Below are 21523 nucleotides of genomic sequence, written 5' to 3' on the forward strand. Positions count from 1 at the left end.
CATTCATTTAACGTAAACCTGTCTGTATGTGTTTTTTTGGGGGCGGAGGGGAGACACTAATCTCAAAGTGATAATGTGCACTTCTTAAATGTGTCAGGTAGCCCTGCAGGGTCAGACAGAGCTGCACATTAATGCTCCTCTTCACAGCCTCTCAATCAGAACATGGAGGGATGCTGAGCTGTCAGTCAGACGCATGGCCCTGCAGTCCGGTATAATTGAATTAGCTCCAGTCTCTCACTGAAGGTTAATTGGTGGTGAAACTTTGCCTGAATGTGGCAAGGTAATTGACAAAGATAAGGAGGGCTGTCTTATCTCGAATTTTTGTCAGCATGCATGAACTTTATCACTTCACTAACAATTAGACATTGAAACTATAGAGGAAGAGCTGCCTTCACATTGTTCGGTTTAAATCCTCGCAGACCGACGTTTCCACAACTTCCCGGCTTGGTCAGGCCTGCACAGGAGCTCCCACTTTTGTTCAATATGTCATGAGTCAGCAGCCGCAGACATGGCTGGCAGACGCTTTGGCTTGGAGGGCAAAATAACGTGGCACGTTGATAGTCGGTTGATGGCCTGGAAAATTGCATTTAAACCTTCAGGTGTTATTCTAAGTTGTAGCTTATTCTCAAACATACTGAATTAAATTAAACTCTACTTTGCTCCTGTCCCTTTGATAAATGTTCTCTATATTCCAGTTGCTTCCCCCCTGCTCAGTATGCATCCTGTAAAGCTGAACTGTTATGGTTTTATTATAGATTGTCATTCCTTAAGTCAACAGCAAAGAGAATGCCACAGAAATGCTAAGAAGGTCGTGCAGGATGGACTTATCTTCTTTCTGGTTAGTAACGATTGCAGTCAGCTGCTTTAATTCTCCTCCAGGGTTTCACTTATGCATCTTTTTCAATCAGTGCACCGTGATTCAGTACCATTCTCCATAGCTTATCATTTTCATAAGAGGTGTCACCTAAAGTCGAGCCTTTAGTTTGTAATGAGATTTTCTAGCTCTTGTCTAAGCTTAAGTCATACTAGGTTGTGGGGCTGCTGAAGGACTCTTGATACAATGAAGAACAATAAAGGAAGATATAGGGGATTTACAAGAGATGGCAGGGCAGTAAGTCATTTAAAGTTTCACAAAGTATCACTCCTGCATGGAATACCAAGTAAGCCGAAATAGACCGAGAGACAATTTCAAATTCAGGTTGCCTCAGGATATATTTGTATCAGCCAAACCAAAGCTCTTAAGGTCTCAATTATCCAAAAAAGACAGTTATCTGACATTTAACACTAATGTATCATCAGCATTAATTGAGATGGAGCAACTCCTCAGCAATACTTATTATCTAGATCCTGGTTTGACGCTTATTGCTATGGAACTGACACTAATTGGCAGCAGAAATATTTTATGACCCACATTAATTCAATGGTTTCCAAGAAATACCACAAAAATTAAAGAGGTGGTATTTTATTTTTGAGCATATTGTGCTATGTAAAAGTCTCAAAAATTATACAATATGCAAGAAATCAGCAACTGAGAGAAGCAAGCACTTTATCATGTCACTTTCAATCAAGTTAGTCCTGCGTTTGAAAAAGGGATATTTTTTAACATTCTTACACACACACACACACACACACACACACAGACAGATTTTTATTTTCAGGTGTTTTTCAGATACACTACCTTGGGCTCTATAATCTTGCACTGTATACTTACAGGTGACTTTACAAGAGTTAATATTATATATATACATGCATGTGTTGTTTGTTGCTATGGCTTCCTGGTTTTATTTATTTCTTATTCGGTTGGTGTAGAAGCAGACCTCTAGGGTATTGACTTGTATTCACTCTACCCTTGTTTTTCTCCCCCACTATCTCCTTCTTTATCTTTTTCCCCAACGTTTCTCCCTTTCCTTTCTCCTTTTTTTTTCCATCTTTGTGTCCATTACATTTAATTAAACCCAAAGCAATTTGTAATTCTGTTTTTTTATATATATGTATATATATCAAGTGGTGCAGTATAGCAAAAACCTTAATGCTCCACTTGTCAAAGTAAATCTGTAGAACAGGACACATAAAATAAAAGGAAAAAAAGGGACTTCAAGCCAAGCTGGAAAGTAAGGAACAGCATTCAAGTTCCAGTATGATACAACCATGTAAAGAAGATCTAAGAGGTTACATTTAGTCTTAGAAGTGATGTAAAAACAAATTCAAAAGTAACTTGAAAGCTTACTGTAGAAAAGTAAGACTCTTTTTCTGACAGCATTTGGTGGCTCATCACCTCAGGCAAGAACACAAAGAATTTAAACTGAAACTAAGTTGCTAACAAAGGTTGCAAAGCCAGATGATACCTTGAAGAACTGAGTAGCTGAAAAGAGGCAAAGCCCTGTGTAATTGAGTTTAGATTGCAAGGTACAAGACCAGATGTCACTCTGATGGCAAACAATAGTGACTTAAATTTGATAGAGGGGTCAAGCAAAGGTTGGTGAGTGAGGGAGTGAGATGCCGCGGACAACCCACAGGTATAACTCCATGCTAGCAGACTTTCAAGACGAGCATTACCGTAGACATAAGAAAAAGTAACAATGTCTTGTAATGGCGATTTGGTGGTGTAGCAAGCCTGTAACAAGCTGATTTCTCCTAGTTTCTGGTGTGCAAAACAACATGACCAAGAAACATAAAATAAAGGTTAGGATTAAAAACTGATCATCAGTTACAGAATGCAACAGTATCACTTTGTGTTGTGGTACACAGTCATTCTGTTCCAGTTTAATTTTTTCCTTCGGTACATAATGATGTGTCACTTCATTGTGACAAAACTCTTTGGATAATATTTTGCAGCAGGGCTACACTATCCAAAGCTAATGTTTTATCTTTGGATAGTGTAACCCTGACCAGTTGGGTGCGTTTCTTAGAAATTTGTTGCACATAAAGAGTAACTTCTATAAAGAAAGAAAATAATATTATTTCCTATAACTGGGTTGGAAACCGAGACATGTTATTTTTTAAACAACCTAACCAACTTTCAAAGGGAGTTCTTTGCTATATGGTTTAAAGTCCTCACCAAATATTAACAAGAAGTGCATCACAATTTTGTACCCTGTCCATCAAAAACTAATAGGAAGATCAACCTTGAATGCACAGGGATCACAAGCAAGAAATCTCAGCAAAATAAATTCAACAAAGTGATAGAGAGTCTAACCTACAACCTTATAAATTGCAGCTGTGGCATCTTGAAGACTTACGGTTCAATAGGAAGGTTAACTTGGCTAAATACGCTCATGCGAACCCGAGGAAGTTACAAAAGACTTATTTTTCCTCAAACGTTGTTATGCTTCCCACACAGACATGGAAGAAAGTAATCAAATCTTTCTGTATAGAAATGAAGGCTTTCAGACGGAAAACACAAAAGTTGTGTCTAGATGTGACATAGGTTTCAATTTCAAAATAAGGTAAAGAAACAAAAATGCATTGAATGCATAACCTCAAGAAAATACTGAAGCCATGAGAATTGCAACACATTCAGCAAGTTTTATTCAGCAAAGAGAGAATTAATAATACATTTTCTAAATATATTTTCAGAGTAATTAATGCATAAGATAAAAGTTGTCTGGTATCCTTTTGCACATGTGTGACCCTGTTCCTGTGCTCTCCAAAGCAATTCAACACCTCTATGAGCACAATGTTTTCCTGCCCCAAGAGAAATTCTTCCATTTCAACTCAATTGATTCCTCTATTCCGGTTTCCAATCTCTAACTTCTTTTTTTTTTTTTTTTCATTTCAAGCAAGAAGTGCATGCATTGTCAATGACATCAAATAAAGGGCAGTCATTGGTATGGATGAGGAGGATCCTCAGAGATTGAGGCACCTTCACTGTCACAAAAGCACAAGATAGGAAGCCAAGGGAGAAACAAGAAAAAGAAGAGCCTTTAACAGTGAAAACAGATTCTTTGACATTATGTTTTTGTAGACACTTGGAGGCTGAAAAGAAGAATGGTGGTTGGTGGCTTGGTATGCAGCGGAATGCTTTTTTTTTTTCTGGACAGGTTCATTGACAAAAACAGGAGGGGACTGACAGGCAGAGATAGCTACGGAGAGAAACGTTCATTTGCATACACAAAGCTCTTTGTTGGGAGTGTGGGCAAAGTTTTCAATCTGTTTTCTACATGTGGTTTTCTTGATTATCTGTCAAAATTACCTTGAAGACTTGATTAGGTCATCAATGCTCAGGAAGTCAGGAAGAGAGAACACTCATTTAAAATCTCCAAATGTGTTTTTTTTTTAATCTTTCCTACTCATGATGAGACACTTTAAACTGTTTGTACACCATTTTACATGCATTTTAGGACAGTGGGAAGAATCCTGTGAGAGCAGGAAAAATATCCAAACTCCATGCAAGAAGGTGACCTGGATTCAAACCCCAAAACGTTTTCGTTACAAGACAACAGTGATACCAACTTCTCCAATGCACACTCAAAAATAACCCACGTCGCTTCTTCAGTCTTTAATCTTTAATTCTGTAATACAAGTATGGTTATGAAATTTTAACTCTTAAAATGTTGTCATTTCATGTACCTTTTCTCATACAAGGTGAGTTAGTGATTTACTGTACGGCTCGATACGAAGACCCTCTGAACGGGTGAAACAGAAACCTTCAATAGAGGCTTCAATAGGTTATCCACAGAAGGGGGAAAGAAAAGAAAAGGCTTCATTACCGAGCACATAAAACCTAAATGGAAAAGAGTCTGTGGAATGGCTGCCTGTGTGTGATAGAGGCATACACTCAGCTCTGATGCCTTGGGTGTTCTGGCCTGCTGCACTAAGGCCTCACACTGGACCATACAGATTGCTGCCATTATGGAAAGTGGGTCTGTGGTGGCAAATAGACCTAAGCTTTCACAAGGCAACATGCACACTAGGTGCCTCGGGCTCATTTTGTGATCTGACTGGAGACTTTGGTGTAATTTGCATGAAACTGAAGCTCTGAAAATTAATTTTAATGTAGCTAGTTCTTTTGTTTATCCCATAACAACTTAAGACTGCAGGCATTGTTTTTATTGCCATTTGTTGTGTATTCATTAGGTCCCGAGTTGGACGAGTTAAATATTTGATCATATTCAACAGCACATCCTGTGCTTTGCCACCCAAAAGCTACAGTTCTACCCATCAGTGGAAGCATGGCGGTGTGTGTTTCACTCTAACCTTACATAGGGGAACTATCCTCTGTCTAATTTGTGCAACGGTTTCAGTGGTAATACAGTGACTCACTTAAGAGTGAGTCACTGTGGACAAACAAAACACAGCCAATGCATTCTAAATGAGGGGGAGGTGGGAAACTTCTCAGGTTTAACTTAAACTTCCATTTAATGGCTAAAAGCATGTTGTCACGCTGTGAGCAAGCGCAGTCCAGGTCAGATGAGTTCAATCTCTGCCATGCGGTATTCGCAATAAAGGTCATAGACTGAGAAACGGTAACAAGGCCCCCTTTTTTTCCTTAAAATATCTTTTGCTTGGCTAGATATTCTTGCAGAGCTGTATTTTTCATATTCATTTCATGGAACATTTGATTTGGAACCTCTTTCTTCTCAGGGGTTTTCAGAGTGTTTTTTCTTCAGTGCTCCTGTGCCACTGCTCTTTTGTCATCATGAAGGTGGTTTTATAATGGCAGCCTTTGGCAGTCTGTAGCAGTATTCACGACACCATTTATTCCTGCACTTTAACTGTACTCGAATAGCTGACCAGTGCTTTTACTTGATTACCTAAGCATCATTGCTGATAATTTTGTTGCACTGTGTGAATTGAATAGAACTGGACTCGAAAAAACGTTTGGAAGCATGACAGCTGCTTGTCTTTTTTAGCATTTTGAATAACAATTGGAGCATCCACTTTATCGACAGTTAAAAACAAAGCTTTGTTTTAAAAAAAAAAACTAGGTGTGAACCAAGAATTGTGAGCTGAAACAGATGAAACATAAGTGAACGCTGGCACTAAGCTAAATATCAGGGTTTAGCAAATATATTTTGCCCTCATCACATAGTGAGTCACTGCTATGTTTTCATTTTCAGCATATGATTGAATGGAAACATAGCTAATGAGATGATGGAGGCAAAACTCAATATTTCCCTCTTGTTTTTTCATTTTTCATCATAAGCTTTACTCCTGTTACTCACCCCAAAACTGTATTTATTACACATTTGCTTTATCTTATTAATTCACTCAGTTTTCATCAGTAGAAATTCATTTGCTGTCATTATCTAATACAGAAAAACTCCTCTAACATTGCAGCAATTAGATACATCGTTTTTTTTTTTTTCATGGATAATTTTGTCTTCTCCTAAGTACAAACATTCATTCCTGCACGTAAAATCAATTCAGCGGATTGCTTTAAATGACATGTTATTATTGTTGATTGTAGTGTTTTATCCATAGATATCTGTGCAACAATATTTTTTTTGTTTGTTTCCCTGTAAACAACACTGCGATGACCTTTGAGTAGTTAAATGCTGTTATGAAGTCTGCAATTATAACGACAATGTGATGTAACAGAGAAAAGTTGAACTCGGGATTATACTTTCGTGAGCACTGATAGTCAAATATTAGTCACAAAACAAACCCTCCATTATAGTCAGACATTTTACTGCTAACTATAGAAAAAGATTGTCAAGACTGACAATATTTAAGAAAACTAGATATTGCTGCAGAGCACAAAACTGATGTGTTGATTGTGGCTCCAAAAGGATGGTTGTTTATATTGTTACACACATATTTTAGCATATGTTGTTCTTTAAACAGTATTTAGACAGGAGAATAAAAGTTCATGCACATAAAGGACATAAAATTCTACCTAACAGCCTTCTTGCATTGAAACAATATTGCTAACAACTAAGAGAAAGAGAACAACAATAAGAAGTCATCTGCAGCTACAGACACATTTCAAAATTTGACAAGACAAATAGTTAACATTGGTCATATATTGTCTTTGCACATACCACTGATTCAAGTTCATCACCAGATTTTTGTCACAACACAAGATGCGTCTTTGTCAGAAATGGTGTGAACACATTCAAATCTGCTACTGATCTATTTTCCCTTCAGAAACTTCATAAAAGTAAAAAAAAGATAAATCTGAAATCTTTCTGGAAATGCCTCTTGTTTTGATTTACAGCCTTTTGAAGCCAATGTCTTTAATTACTCAAATATTGAGAAAATAATTTAATTTTATACCAACATTACTGTGAAAAATAATCTACAAACTACATGCTCTGCTCAGCTGTTTTTTTCTCTATGCTCACACTTTGCTATATATATAATCAAATACATTTTAATTTTATGAAGGAATAAGAGTGCACCTAATGTAGTTTTCAAATGATGATTTAATTTATTATAATAAAAAATCCTTGCCACACCAAGGCGGTTCTATATGAATCACGATACTTTTCCATTCTTATGTCATGAATTAATTATTAGCCACCTTCTTTTGAGTTCAGTTTTACTTGTTACAACCAGGCCTGATGATTGCCTGACCTGCAGGAACAAATGTACACTTCAATAGAAACTGTCTGACAAGAAAAAGTTGGTGAAAAAAACAAAAAATTACCACATAATCTGAAAAAATTCAGACATTTTAGTCTGGAATCGGTAAGAAAGCTATTTCTTAGGCTTTGGTTCTGCAGCAAACCACAAACTGAGCCATTGTCCACAACTGGAGAAAACATGGAAGAGTAAACCTTCCGACCTGTCCAGGGTGTATCCCGCCTCTCGCCTGGAACGTTAGCTGGAGATGGGCACCAGCAACCCTCCTGACCCCACTAAGGGACAAGGGTGTCAGGAAAATGGATGGATGGAGTAAACCTTCCCAGGAGTTACCAGCCTCCAAGACTGGTGTCCATGAGTCAGTTCCAAGAAAAAAATCAGTTATTTCAGTGTCATTTTATAACGTGTTTAATGACCTCCAACATTTAGGTCTAACAAAAACTACAAGTAGAGCAAAATAACTAGGGGGCAATTGCTTCTTCATAGCGTTGCTTATTTTTGTTGTCAACCCTTCTTGCACAGGCCAAATTCATGGGATTTTTAAATATATTATTTTCATAAATTTTTGATTGAATATATGATCTGTGTACAAGATTTATGTACTTTATTTAATGCAATACATTGAGAGATGTTCATTCATGCATTGATTCAAGCTGTCAGTTCACATGGTGCTGTGTATGTGATTTAACACGGCTTCTTAACGTGGACCTCCCGCCTGACAGTCCTCAGGTTAATGGTGTGAAAACAGGGACCCTGCTTTACTCAACCTGTCAAGTGGTAATTGGCCTACAGTTTCCCTTAATAGGAGTGTGCCACAGAGACTGCAAACACTTCTTAAACTGTGTACGAAATAATTGGTGAAGAGCAAATAAGAAGGGCTTGAGTAAACACGAATCATCTCTTTATATGTAACATTTTACCGTTGACATAAATGTTTCATTTCTTATGATCTAGGCTTATCATCCACTTTGTGCTCTTGTTTTTATATTGCAGGTTATTCATCTGTGCACATGAGAGAGACAGAGAAAGGAGAGACTTGTCAAAACCACCAAGATGAGACGGTTTAATGATGGTAGCCTCTGAGGACAAAAGCTCAAGACAAGCCGAGGCGGTGAAGTCTCCCTTTGAACATCGCCTCAAAATTGACGCAAGCATATCTCATTGAAAAGAAACTGAAAAAGGATAGCCAATTTTTTATTTTTATTTTTTATTTTTTTATTGGTACATGGGGACAATATGCATCATCACACACCCATCAATAAACACAAAACAAGTAATCATAATTATTGTGGCTCTGAAAACAGCTGAACATCCTGCTGCATCCCAAGTAGAAATCAAATCAAGGTACTGAAACAACTAACACTAAACCCCTTTGGTTTTTTTGGATCCATACATGACTTTAAGAAAAGCACAAATGGCCTGTAGATCAGACGGGGTGATGAGTGCCTTGTTTTGGTCTATAACTCTTATATGTTTGACTCACATTGGCAGAGTAAGTGGTGACTGCTGGTTGATTGAGGGAGAAAAGGGCTTTGTGTGGCTTGCAATTTGCAGCCAAAATCAACCACCCTACGAAGCCATCCCACAGCATATCAATAACACCATTGTTGACCTTCGTCTGAATGAAAACAAAATCAAAAGTATCCATTTTTCTTCTCTCAGTCGCTTTGCCAACTTGACCTACCTGAACCTGACCAAGAATGAGATCTCGTACATAGAAGACGGAGCCTTTTCTGCTCAGTTCAACTTGCAAGTTCTCCAAATGGGCTTCAACAAGTTACGAAACCTGACAGAGGGGATTCTCCGGGGTTTAGGAAAGCTGCAGTACCTCTACCTCCAGGCGAACTTGATTGAAACTGTGATACATAATGCCTTTTGGGAATGCCCCAACATAGAAAATATTGATCTCTCCATGAACCGAATCCAGCAGTTAGATGGGTCCACGTTTACCAGCCTAAGTAAGCTCACCACTTGTGAGCTGTATACAAATCCTTTCAATTGCTCGTGTGAGTTGCTGGGGTTTGTGAAATGGCTTTCGACTTTCCCAAACCGGACAAATGAGCGGATGGTCTGTGAGTCTCCTCGTGGTGTTGCAGGTTACAGCTTACTGAGCCAGAATCCTAACAACCCCACATACCGAAATGCACTTCACATGCTAACTACTGTGTGTACCGATGACTACGTGACCCCATTTATTACTGTCTCCATGGAGTCCACAACAATACCACCTGACTCAACACTTTGTGGGCTGGAAGACTGTTCCTCAGGCACAGAACCAGACGACACAACCATTGGTACAACTGAAAACGAGGTGCAGGGAATCCCTGTGATGAATCTAAAGGCAGTAACAAACACAGTTGCTACCGTTACGGTTCAGTTTCCTGATCCCTTCAAGAAGCTGTACTTTCTGGTTCTTTACAACAACAACTTTTTCACAAACCTGGACAGGCTCTATAAAGTACAGGAAGACGTTGAGATTAAAAACCTTCAACCCCACTCCAACTACACAGTCTGTGTTACTTCAGAACGCAATTCTATGAAACAAAATCACACTTGTCTGACATTCTCCACTGGCCCTTGGAATGGAAAAGACAGAGTTGTCAACAATGCAACTGCTACTCATTATATCATGACTATTTTGGGCTGCCTTTTCAGCATGGTGATTTTTCTAGGAATTGTGTATTATTGTTTGCGAAGGAAGCGTCAGCAAGATGAAAAGCAAAGAAAATCAGGAAGTCTTAAGAAAAATATAATGGAACTCAAGTATGGACAAGAACTAGAAGGAGGGACTATTTCTCGAATGTCACAGAAGCAGCTGCTGGCCGGAGAGAGCATGGCCCGAATGCCCTACCTGCCATCTGCAAGTGAAATGGAGCAGTACAAGTTTCAAGAGATAAGTGAGACTCCAAAAATGATGAAGGGGAACTACATGGACGTCCGGAGCATGGACCATCATGAGCGCAGAGAGTGTGATATGGGAATGGCTGGGAACAGTCAGGGATCGGTGGCAGAGATTTCCACAATTGCAAAAGAAGTTGATAAGGTCAATCAGATAATCAACAACTGCATAGATGCCCTAAAATCAGAATCGACTTCTTTTCAAGGAGTTAAATCTGGAGCAGTGTCGACAGCAGAGCCCCAACTGGTGCTAATATCAGAGCACCCCCAAAGTAACCCTGGCCTTCTTTCCCCAGTGTATAAGGACAGCTACCATCACTCTCTTCAGAGGCATAGAAGCTCTGATGTCTCTCCAAAGAGGCCCAGCACTGCCACAGGCGGGCCCATGCGAAGCCCAAGGCCTTATCGCTCTGACTCCAAGTACATAGAGAAAACCTCCCCAACAGGAGAGAGCATCATTACAGTAACACCTGCCGCAGCCATCTTGAGGGCGGAGGCAGATAAGATCCGCCAGTACAGTGACCACCGGCATTCATATCCCGATGCTCAGATAGAAGAGCTGGAAGGACCCGATAGCCACAAGCTGTTGGAACCCCTCACCCACTCCCGGTCCAGAGACTTAGCCTATTCCCAGATGTCCTCTCAGTATCACAATCTAAGCTACTCATCCAGCCCTGAATACTACTGCAAACCTTCACACAGCATCTGGGAGCGATTCAGACTCCACCGCAAGCGACATAAAGATGATGAGTACATGGCTGCCGGCCATGCGCTGCGTAAGAAAGTTCAGTTTGCAAAGGATGAGGACCTGCATGACATATTAGACTACTGGAAAGGCGTTTCAGCCCAACATAAATCATAATTCATCTAGGTGTTTTTAAAATGGACTTTCTGTTGCTAAAATGACACAAGAACATCATTTGACATTTGAATCAATGGATACTTCTCTACCATAATTAACTAATCTTTCATGTATATCACACTCTCTTTTGACTGTGAAGAAGATGAGACGAGGATTCTAAAACTTCTCTTATTATCTAAAGCATTCATCTTGGAAAAAAATATATTGCAAATTAATTATATATATGTTACAATGGATATTAGGTTTTTTGGGTATCGCATGGCCAAGTCCTGTGACAGTGGATTTGCTGTTGTGTAATATGAATCTACTATATGAAGATTTTTGAGAAACTATTGGGACCCACACAAGCAGAACACTTTTTTTTTTCTTCCTCCTTGCATATATTTAATTGAAAACTGTGTACAGATATGGGTTTCTATATTTGAAATGTTTGCTGTGTAAATGGTGAAGTATTAGTAGATGAATCAGGTTTATCAAACTGACCGCTGTCTCTTTTGAAAATATTTAACGTCTAACTTTAGCCCTAGAACCGCAATCATTCCAGTACTCCTCAGAACTGCCATAGGTTTTATCCTCATTTCTAGAAGCCTTAAAAATGACAAAGATTAAATTTCAACAGATTGTATTAAATGATTGTATTATGATCATTTAAATATCAATAGTTTTTGAGAAAAACTATTTCGCCAATTTGTTCTATGAAATTGCATCAGGCACACATTTTCAATCATTGATAAGTATTAATAGAGAACTCCCTTTTTATATATCATCTAAAAAAAATGTTTCTAATATCATATTTAATAGTTTCTAATATCATATTTAATATATTTTTCGTGTTTTTCCTAATTTAGCAAAGGAATGACGTAATTAACCAAACAACAAAACAAACAAAAATAAATGAATAAATAAATAACCAGAGGAATAAAAATGCTGCTTTAAGGAAGTAATATTTTTGATGAAAAGTTATATTTAGTTTAGTGTTGCCCTCACATATTTACAAAGACTGACTAACATTCAAAGTCCCAGCAGTTATCAGTCCCCATGCTGTGTTATAGATGCAGTCAAAGTAAAAAAAAGAAAAGAAAGAAAGAAAACACACCCTCTAAACTATAATGTGACAGTGCATGTCTGACCCAGTCTTTACTAGGTTGTATATTTGTCCAAATATGATCTTAAATGCCAAAACTGCACAGCAGATTCCACAATGTTTAATAATTTATGAAACAAAGAGAAAGCCAAAATAGAAATGCATTTATATAGACTGGATTTGTGGCTGGTTTTCTACCCACTTTGTGGGTTATTTCACAGTTCTTGTTCTTTTTATGTGCAAATCACAGAAGGCAATTTGTGATGGTCCAAGGATGTACACAATGCAGTCAAGTAATCTGCAGAGCTCAAAAATAAAATTAGGAATAGAAAACATGAAAGCAGCCCCAGAATAAGATCCACTGTGTCTAGAGCCAGTAGTTTATGGCTAATGGAGATTTGTCCTGGACTTTACTCACACATGGGTAATAAGGCAAGAGTGTTTTATTGTCTTTTAGGCAAATATGATGAGCACTGTCTATTTGATACCGTTTATGTAGGGTAGAAATGACTTACTTTGCAGTTCTTGGTTAAAAGGTCACATTTTTTATTATCCCATATCGTACATTTCCCATAACTGATGCAATGCTAATGAGGGACATTTTAGTAAAAGCCATAAAGTAGTAGACACTGTGGATTCAAGTCTTACTAAGAGCTGAGAATGTATAAGGAGTAAAAAATGACCTCTTTGCGGTTCTAGTGTTAAAGTAAATTCAAAGAATTCCACCAGTTATATTTTAGTTTTTTTTTTTTTTCATTCAGTTTTTGAGCTTTTTTCATGATTCAGATGGATTCAGTTTATAAGTTCCCTGAATCACAAAGTGCAGTATTTACTGGTTGGATCCTGAAAGACTCCCTGCTGGCAAAAATGCAGTATAGACCATGCTGATGTTAACGTCTGTGTTTCTGTTCCATGATCCGCCATTTGTATCTTTTGTACCAAAGTAGAAAAAGCTAAAAATGTTTACAACTTTCCTGCCTAGTCTGGGGATCAAATTACCATACAGTAGTAGAGCAATATAATTTTAGTTATTTATTTTTATAAGCTCCTCCTTTAAAATTACAAATTGGGAAACCGTTGTATTCAGAAACAGGATTTTACTTAAAAGCCTGCTGTTAAACACTAAGACTCCAATGGAAAGGCAGCTGTACATTGTCATTATTTAGGTAGACAGAAAGCTGCCCTGCAGGGGAGCCCAATAGATGAATGTAACAGATACATACTCTGATCTGTCTATGGCAGCTTTTTCCATGTATTTTCAAAAAAAGATTTTTAAATCATGCTATTTTCTCTTGTGGATTTCACTTTTATTTTTTTTTTCTTTTGCTTCAATATTTCTTCCAGCCTGCTATATTGCATAATGTGTGATCGTATACATGAACGAAGATAGTTTGTTATTCAGATGGGCCTTGTTGCTTGCTGAGAAGTTTAATGTGAATTTTATCTGCTTAGGCTGTTAAATCATTTTGTATATTATGAAAGCAAAGTACCAGGCACACATCAACATGCTAAAGTATAGTTTTCGAATGTGAAACTGAATCCTCTGACTTAATGGCTGTGAATTTATAAATCATGTTTTTGGTTGTTTTTTTTTTTGTTGTTTTTTTCTAAGTAAATATATTATTTCAATCTTTTTATTTGTAAGATGTTTATGTATTTTATTCCAACAAGGCTCATGATGATTCATCACATAGTTAATAACATGTAAGAAATATGTTTTCTGTCACGTAATGAATTGTTGCAATGTCAACATGTATAAAGGAGCTAAATATCTTTCTCATCATTGCTTCAAACATATTAAAATGCATTGCATAGCTTCCTATTTACTCATATTTAAAAGAAAAGAAATGCAAATGCTATCAAGGCCCTAATCCCATTTTTGCTCATCCTCAGTAGGGTTCAGTAGGGTTAACCATTCCAACCTCATGTCACCAAAGTAAAACAAATTTGATCTTTATATCTCAACATTTGAATACATTCATTGTGACTTTTATTACATTCCATTGTGGTTATTACCAAACAATACAAACTTTAATTGGCTAGCATATAGTAACGGACAATACAGTAACAGTAAAAAACATTGATTCCAGTTTTACTCTGCTTTCTTAAAAAGAAACTCCAACTTCCCTCTGAACTCTGGCTAGAGTAACATTATGCAGTGACCTGAGGTCCATCCACACAAAAAAATAATACACAATCTAATTAATGGATTAGTAAACAAAACAACATGGCAGACATGTGTGTACAAGTTACATATAGTTCTCAGACATGAGTTGAGGAATTTTTCAGAAACATTATTAAGTTGATTGTTTACATTTGTATTTCAAACCCATTTGTACATTTTCTCTGACCATCTCATTTAAATATGTCATGATATTATTACTTTATGATGAAACATTCATGAGCCTGATGTGAATGTCTTATGTAAGCACCTTGTTTTCTGTTAAATGGGTTGTCTGACTTAATATTTCAACCGCCTTAAATTTTTTGAGATTTAAGTAAAAGTGTAAATAGTTGTATTATTTCTAATGTTTATATTGTTGTTAAATCTTCATTTATTATTTTTATAAAAAGCATTTCAGTATGTTTCAAGAGCTGTCAGGGTTCTAGTTTATTTAGCTACTTAGAACCATGTTTTTTATATTGCATATTGTAGCACTTCTGTGTCTAATAAGGGTTCTAAGTGATGAGGAAAACATATAGAGAGTGCAACAATTATTTGAGTGCATCAAAACAAACAAGAGCACAAAGATGTGTTTTTTTATTATTATTTTTAATTCTTAAAACTATGTTATCTGCTTTCAGACAAAGTACTGTGAAATAAAGTTAAGGGTGCACATGCAGAAAAGTCAGTATCTTTATTATAATTTTAACACTTTTTCAAAACTATTTACCGTAGTTTCAAGAATGTGTGAAATTATTTGTTGAATGATTTGCAAAAAAGTGGATACAAAAAACAAATTCATTTAGGTCTAACGTACGGCCTTCAACTTTGGCCATTTACAGCTAAACCTAGACTGTATAGAAGGAAACATATTATTAGTTTTTCTCATTATCTGATATAAAAATCAGACCCTGTCCTCAGTTGGAATGATCAAAAATTTTTTATTTTTTTTATTCAAATTGAACTTTTCCATACACTAATTGTACTACTGTACAATTAAACAATTTAGGAAAGCACCAAAGATGATGAAGTCATGCCTACCATAGTTCTGATTCACAACAGACTAAATCACAACATTTGTGAAACTCTGGATATATTTTAATTAACATCAGATACCTTAACTAATTAACAGATACTTTGCAGAACTTCCAAATTTGGTGAGTGCATCACTAATTGCTATGGCAACAGATTGCTTGCATGTGCTATAGATTTCAGCACCTCCCTCAAAGTGACAATGGGCCCCTCAGTTTATGTATGTTGGCAAAAGATTTTTGGTGCGTGTGACTGAGAAAAGTGAAAATGTGACGAGGCATTGTGTTGCACATTTAAATCAATCTCAAACATATGCTTTTACTTGGGCTAATTAAAAACTTCATTTTTGAAGCCTTTCCAACAAACTGACACCGTGGTGGATCTATCACAGAGCCAAATCACAGCTGAAATATGTTGTAGCGATGCCAGACTGACGGCAGAGAGAGAAGGTGATCATTTTCCACGTCCATCATTCCCTTATTTACAAATAAATACACACTTGAAAATGTTCTGCAACATATGCCAAGACATGTCATGCTATTCTAGATCGCTAATGGAGAAATTCATGCTTTAACATAATTAAATCTAATTAGAAAATCACACTGCAGATCAAATACTAATTTATAGCTTCCTTGGGAACTGAATCTCTCTTTTGATATATTTATTTCAAGAATTAAGTCTTTTTTTCCCCATTCACAGCAGCTCCCATTATGCCTTATACATATGACAATATTTACACTAATGTCTTTTAGATATTGTGTTTAATATACATCAGGTTGACAGCTGTTAAAGGTGGACTAATGGAAGCTTCACCATTAGTCCGCCTCTCCTTTAGTGATGGTCACACTTGTCAGACTAATTTGGATATCAATTCTTCATCCAGCAGATGTGTCGTCATGGACACCTGGTCACACATTTTAATATAGTGAAGGCAGAAAAGACAGCAATGTCCGAGTGATTAACTGATCTCATTTGAAACTTAAAACTTTAAATAATGACGATTTCACCTTAGAGTAGTCTTTTTACCAGAGAACAAAATTTAGGAGCATTTTACTGGTTCCTTTCTCAGCAGTAAAAAGCAGATGAGTGCGATGCACCATGAACGGGTCTCTAACCTCTCATTTGGAGACTCCATTCCCCAGCACGTACATACATGCACACTAATGAGCAATGTACAGTTGGCAAGTAAAATGTATGTTTTTTTTATTGAGAGAAAACCACATTATTCCAGAAAAACACACAGAAACTATGCAGCAAGTCCTCCCAGACAACATTTGAATAGGGAATCGTTAATTTGCGAGGCAAAGCTGCATATCACTGAAACCCAGTCCAGCCAGTTTTAGCAAAAACTAATGAAGTTAAATCCTATAATAACCTGGCAAATGTATAGTGCTTATTTCATTCATTAAGCTGCGTTTGTCTTTTTTTTTTTATTTTCCCCTCATTAATTCTCATTCTTTTTCATTGGTCAGTGCTTTATTAATTTTCCTGATCCTTTTGTTCTTTCAAAGTTTCCTCCTAATCCATCAACCCGTCCACTTAATTCCAGCTGTCAACGCAGCCCAATCCAACTTATCAATTTCTTATGCCTGTTCTCAAAACATTTCACATCTGATCAAAGCAGAAGACTAGGTTTTATTTTCTCAAGATATGTTAAACTTCTTATTTGCAAAAAAATTAGTTTCCATAAAGAATATATTTCTGTGTGTACTACAACAATCACATTTTTTACTAAGTACTTAATTTGTACTTTTTATTATTATTACTTTGTGTATGGGGATTACTTGGATTGTTGGCAGCACTTGTTGGGAATTTCATGCCAATGGCCCCATAAGAAATATTCAGACTACGGAAAAAGTTGAAGTGTTCAATAATAATTTTCCCCCATGCATTTGTCTGAGTTGCAGGAAACAGCTACATTAACTTTTTCAGTGTCCTCTCTAGGTTTTCATTTAATTTTAATTGCTTGTGGAGAAATGAAATTATCTTACTTAAACCAGGGCATAAGTTAAATTGATGTGATGCCCACTGCCAGTAACAACTATAACTAATCACAGATAGCTAGACCTCCACCCATAAAATGCAGAAACATCACAAAAAATGAAATATTTCATCACTTTTTGAAGCTTGGTAAAAGTAAAAGATTATAATTATTATTCAGCTGTCGCTAAATACAGACAAGTGAACAGGTGCACTGGACTACATCCAAAAACATTTAGGGGACCAGATTCTGCAGTTGACAAACTGCTGAGAATTATTGTAAGTGGAATAAAGGTCCTAAAATGAGTCCTCTTCATAGTGAACACCATCTGTCAAGCTGTCATAACTACTTTTTCTGTAAAATCCAACTAACTCATTCTACAATTCCTCAACACATATTTATACTTTTTGGGGACTTATCACAGTTGGTAGGCTATTTACATTGATACTCTTGCTTCTTTTCTCTTGCAAATGACTTGTCTGTAGGGAAATGAAGGGAAGAAACTGAATGCATCAGCTGAATGCATCAGGTTTGTTGCTATGATAGAGACTTTTGAACAACAGATGGGAGCAACAAACCATAATTCTTCAGTTAGTCTTTAAAAAACGAAAGTACTGCCAATACAGCTTCATTTGAGTCACTCATAACAAAAGCTTCATAGTAGTTGTGATCTGTTTAGGAAAAAGAAACATGGCAACAAACAGTAACCTGGAAAACAGTTAAACACAGTTACACACAAACACTGATTTAGAAATGTTTTGTATGGAGCAGAAAAGTATAAATAGCTTAAAAAGTTATGCTTTTGACTTTGTCTATGAAAACACAACTAAGCAAAGAAGTACCAGTCCAAGAGTGCTCTATATGGGAAATACAAATCAGGAGAGAGCACAACATTTATTGAAGTAATAATGATGTCAGTCTCTCCATATAAGAAAGTTAAACACACTGAACTCCCATTGAGCTTATAGTTCTAGAGACTGTCATGGGAAAAAAGTGTCTTCAGTCAGAGATTTCTTCAAATGTGCTGTAATACAGACTGCTACAACAGATCTTTCCTGCCAACAGTCTGATCACCACCTATAATAACTCCCTGAAGAACTTGAGTTAATATGAATTACATTTAATATGAGTTTAAATAAATTTTTATGAGAAATTAAAAAAGAAGAAAACTATAGGGTCAGACATATTACAAAATGAACAGGGAGGAAACACAGTTAGTGGCAGCATTGACTTGTAATGCATTTTATAAATAGCACAAAACATGCTTGTACAACCAATATTTTTGTTTAATAACATACTTGACTACACATGTTTATTGTGACCCTAGTAGCTATATAATACTGTACATTTTGGTTTCCCTGGGCTTAATAACTGCAAAGTTAAACATATGTGAGAAATCTTAAAATATAGGACTGTATGATGAGGAGACAGTACTGTGTCAGTTCAGCAGCACTAAAATTACCTAAAGATTCGCTTGATCCTTTGATAATATTCAGCTTGTTTTTTTTTTCATTTTTAATACAGAAAAGGAGCTTAATAATAACTCTGGGAATGAAAGCAAATTGTGCTTAATCCCCGAGGATTTTAATGATCTTTCCTCTAAATCTGTGTGAGATCAATTACTGTTTGCCTGCAGGTACTCTTTCTGTCATCTTTTCAGTAAAGTTCAGTAAAGAAGATCAAAAAATCAGCCGTTTGCAGCACATGCAAACCCTAAGCTTAAAGTACTCCAAGACGGCAAACACCAAAGTTCCTCAGCCCTTGTCAAATTCAGTGCCTAATTGGATATGGGCGATCGACTTAGAAGAAGAGCGTATCTACAGTTGGCTCTAAAAAGGGATCAGCTCTAAAGATCAAAGCTCAAATAACTGGTATAATTAACAGACTGAGCTCAAATGAAGCTGCTTTGGAGGGTGATAGAACAAGCTAATAAACTACAGGTTAAAACATTTGACAGATTCAAATTGGGAATTGTTTTCCTGGGAGGCATTGAGGTATAGCTCTATATCTCTACAACTACCTAGCAATAGAAAAGAAAATAATGAAATTAATGAAATGACATCAGACTTGCATCACACTTTTTATGACCCTAAAAAGACTCTTTAAAATGAAATCAGTCACAAGCTGATGATGGCAAGCTACTGGATTGTAGCTACCGCTGCCCAGGGCAGACTGAGCAAAGCAAGGCTGTTCTGACCACCACCAGCAGGCAAGGCGGGTGAAGCGTCTTACCCCAGGACACAACGACAGAAGGAAATTAGCACTTACTGGTGGGACATATAAATCAGCAATAAAAACTTATCCTAAATACAACTGGCATATGACTTTTGTTTTTCCCTTAACTGTCCATAAAGTGCCTTGTAATGTACCGGCGCCCTGTCCAGGGTGCACTCCGCCTGTTACTCAGAGTGAGGAGGCATCAGCTCCCCCGCAACCCTGCATGGACAAGAGGAAATAGAAAATGGATGGATATATGAAAATGGATGATCATAGCGTCCCCCAGACCATGCTGCCCTGGGCATTAAACCATTTATCCATAAAAGAAATTGCTGCTGGCTAAAAAAATATTGTATTTCATAACTGATCAATTATCTAACCAAGAACACATGGGTTTGTTATTTTCAATTTCCAGCTTTCAAATGCATGTCTGTCATTACATAAGATATATGCAAATTAAAGGTAATGATTTTGATGATTTCATGTTTTTATAGTAATCGGGGTTTCAAGTTATTTGCAAAGAATCTTCCATATGAGTCTTAAACACAATATGTATGATGATTGTTATGAGACCTTCGCTTTCAGACCTACTCTTACCAACAACATTGTAAAAATCTATATTACTAATGTGTTTCTAAACACTCCACTGTGACACCTGGAGATTTTGTTCGCAAGGTCTAACATTAATACCTTAAGCACATCTGTAACTGAAAGCCAAGGGCAAACTGTACGGATTTAAAAGACTCCAGGGCTTTGATTAACCAGCAGCATTTAACTCCCCAGGAATAATAATATATAGAAATGTATTTGTAGCGGCTCCACAACTTTGCACATTTTTACTCCCTCTTAGGAGCTAAAGACTCTCATTGCTCTCCTACTTTTTGGTTAAACCAGTTTTCTGGGACCAACTAACTGCATGTCGTAAAATTTGATTACTACAACCAATCCCAAGAGCACTTTTTATTTATGTGCATTATGTGTATTTCATTCACAGCTATTTTCCACGTGTATATTCAAATTTAGTCACAGTAAACGAGCAATTAAGTTTGTTTGCTGCAATTAGGCATTGCACAAGGAAGAGTATGGTCTGTGGTTTCTTTTCGTTTTTACCAAAGGGTTTGAAGCCTGTTATTTATGAGCACCTCTACGTTGATGGGCTGTAACTCTTCACTCTTGTTATAGGAGATTTATTCTGATAGATTACTCTGGAGCCAGGAGAAACACAGAACCCACTCATTAATTCAGAGTAAAGCCCAGGTGATCTCCAAGCAGACCAAGGGAATGATCCTTCAAATGACCGATGTGCAGAGGCAAGTCACAGGGACCACCTGTCAACAATGCTGCCAGTGAAGGGAAGGGGGGAACTGCTGAGCACACTACATGTATAACCAGAGAGAGTGAACAGCTCATTATTATTCGAGACTGAGTGCAAATCAAAGAGCCTGCATACAGCAGAAAATACAGAAGCCATGTGCCCACACAGGCCACATGACTTTTGTTCATAAAACTCTTGCTTCTGGCGATTAATGAGCCAACCTGTCTCTTCCCCACGTCTTCCGTTCTTTTCTCCTTCCCTTACTCTGCCAAACAGAGACTTGTGTGATTATGCTAGAGTAGACTAAAGTAAAAAAAAAAAAAAAAAAATCTTTCTTTTCATTCATGTGACAGATAAAAAGCTCTTAGGCTTTAAGTAGTTCCTCCTTGTCACTGTAAAATTTGGTTATTGCTCATTTCAGAGGCAAGGAAGCTCTTGAACAT

General features: G+C 37.0%; 1 protein-coding gene across 1 annotated transcript in view; it reads left to right on the plus strand.

Moving 5' to 3' along the window:
• The window catches only part of elfn1a (extracellular leucine-rich repeat and fibronectin type III domain containing 1a), a 105759-nt gene extending 86147 nt beyond the window's left edge, over window positions 1-19612 (plus strand). The window contains exon 3 of the mRNA XM_008415905.3: window positions 8521-19612. Within this exon, the coding sequence (XP_008414127.1) occupies window positions 8921-11287 (2367 nt within the window). The 5' untranslated portion in view covers window positions 8521-8920 and the 3' untranslated portion in view covers window positions 11288-19612. The remainder of the gene's footprint in view (window positions 1-8520) is intronic.
• Window positions 19613-21523: the final 1911 nt, after the last annotated feature.

The sequence above is a fragment of the Poecilia reticulata genome, chromosome 8, assembly GCF_904066995.2.
Source record: "Poecilia reticulata chromosome 8, P_reticulata-male-v2, whole genome shotgun sequence".
Lineage (NCBI taxonomy): Eukaryota > Metazoa > Chordata > Actinopteri > Cyprinodontiformes > Poeciliidae > Poecilia > Poecilia reticulata.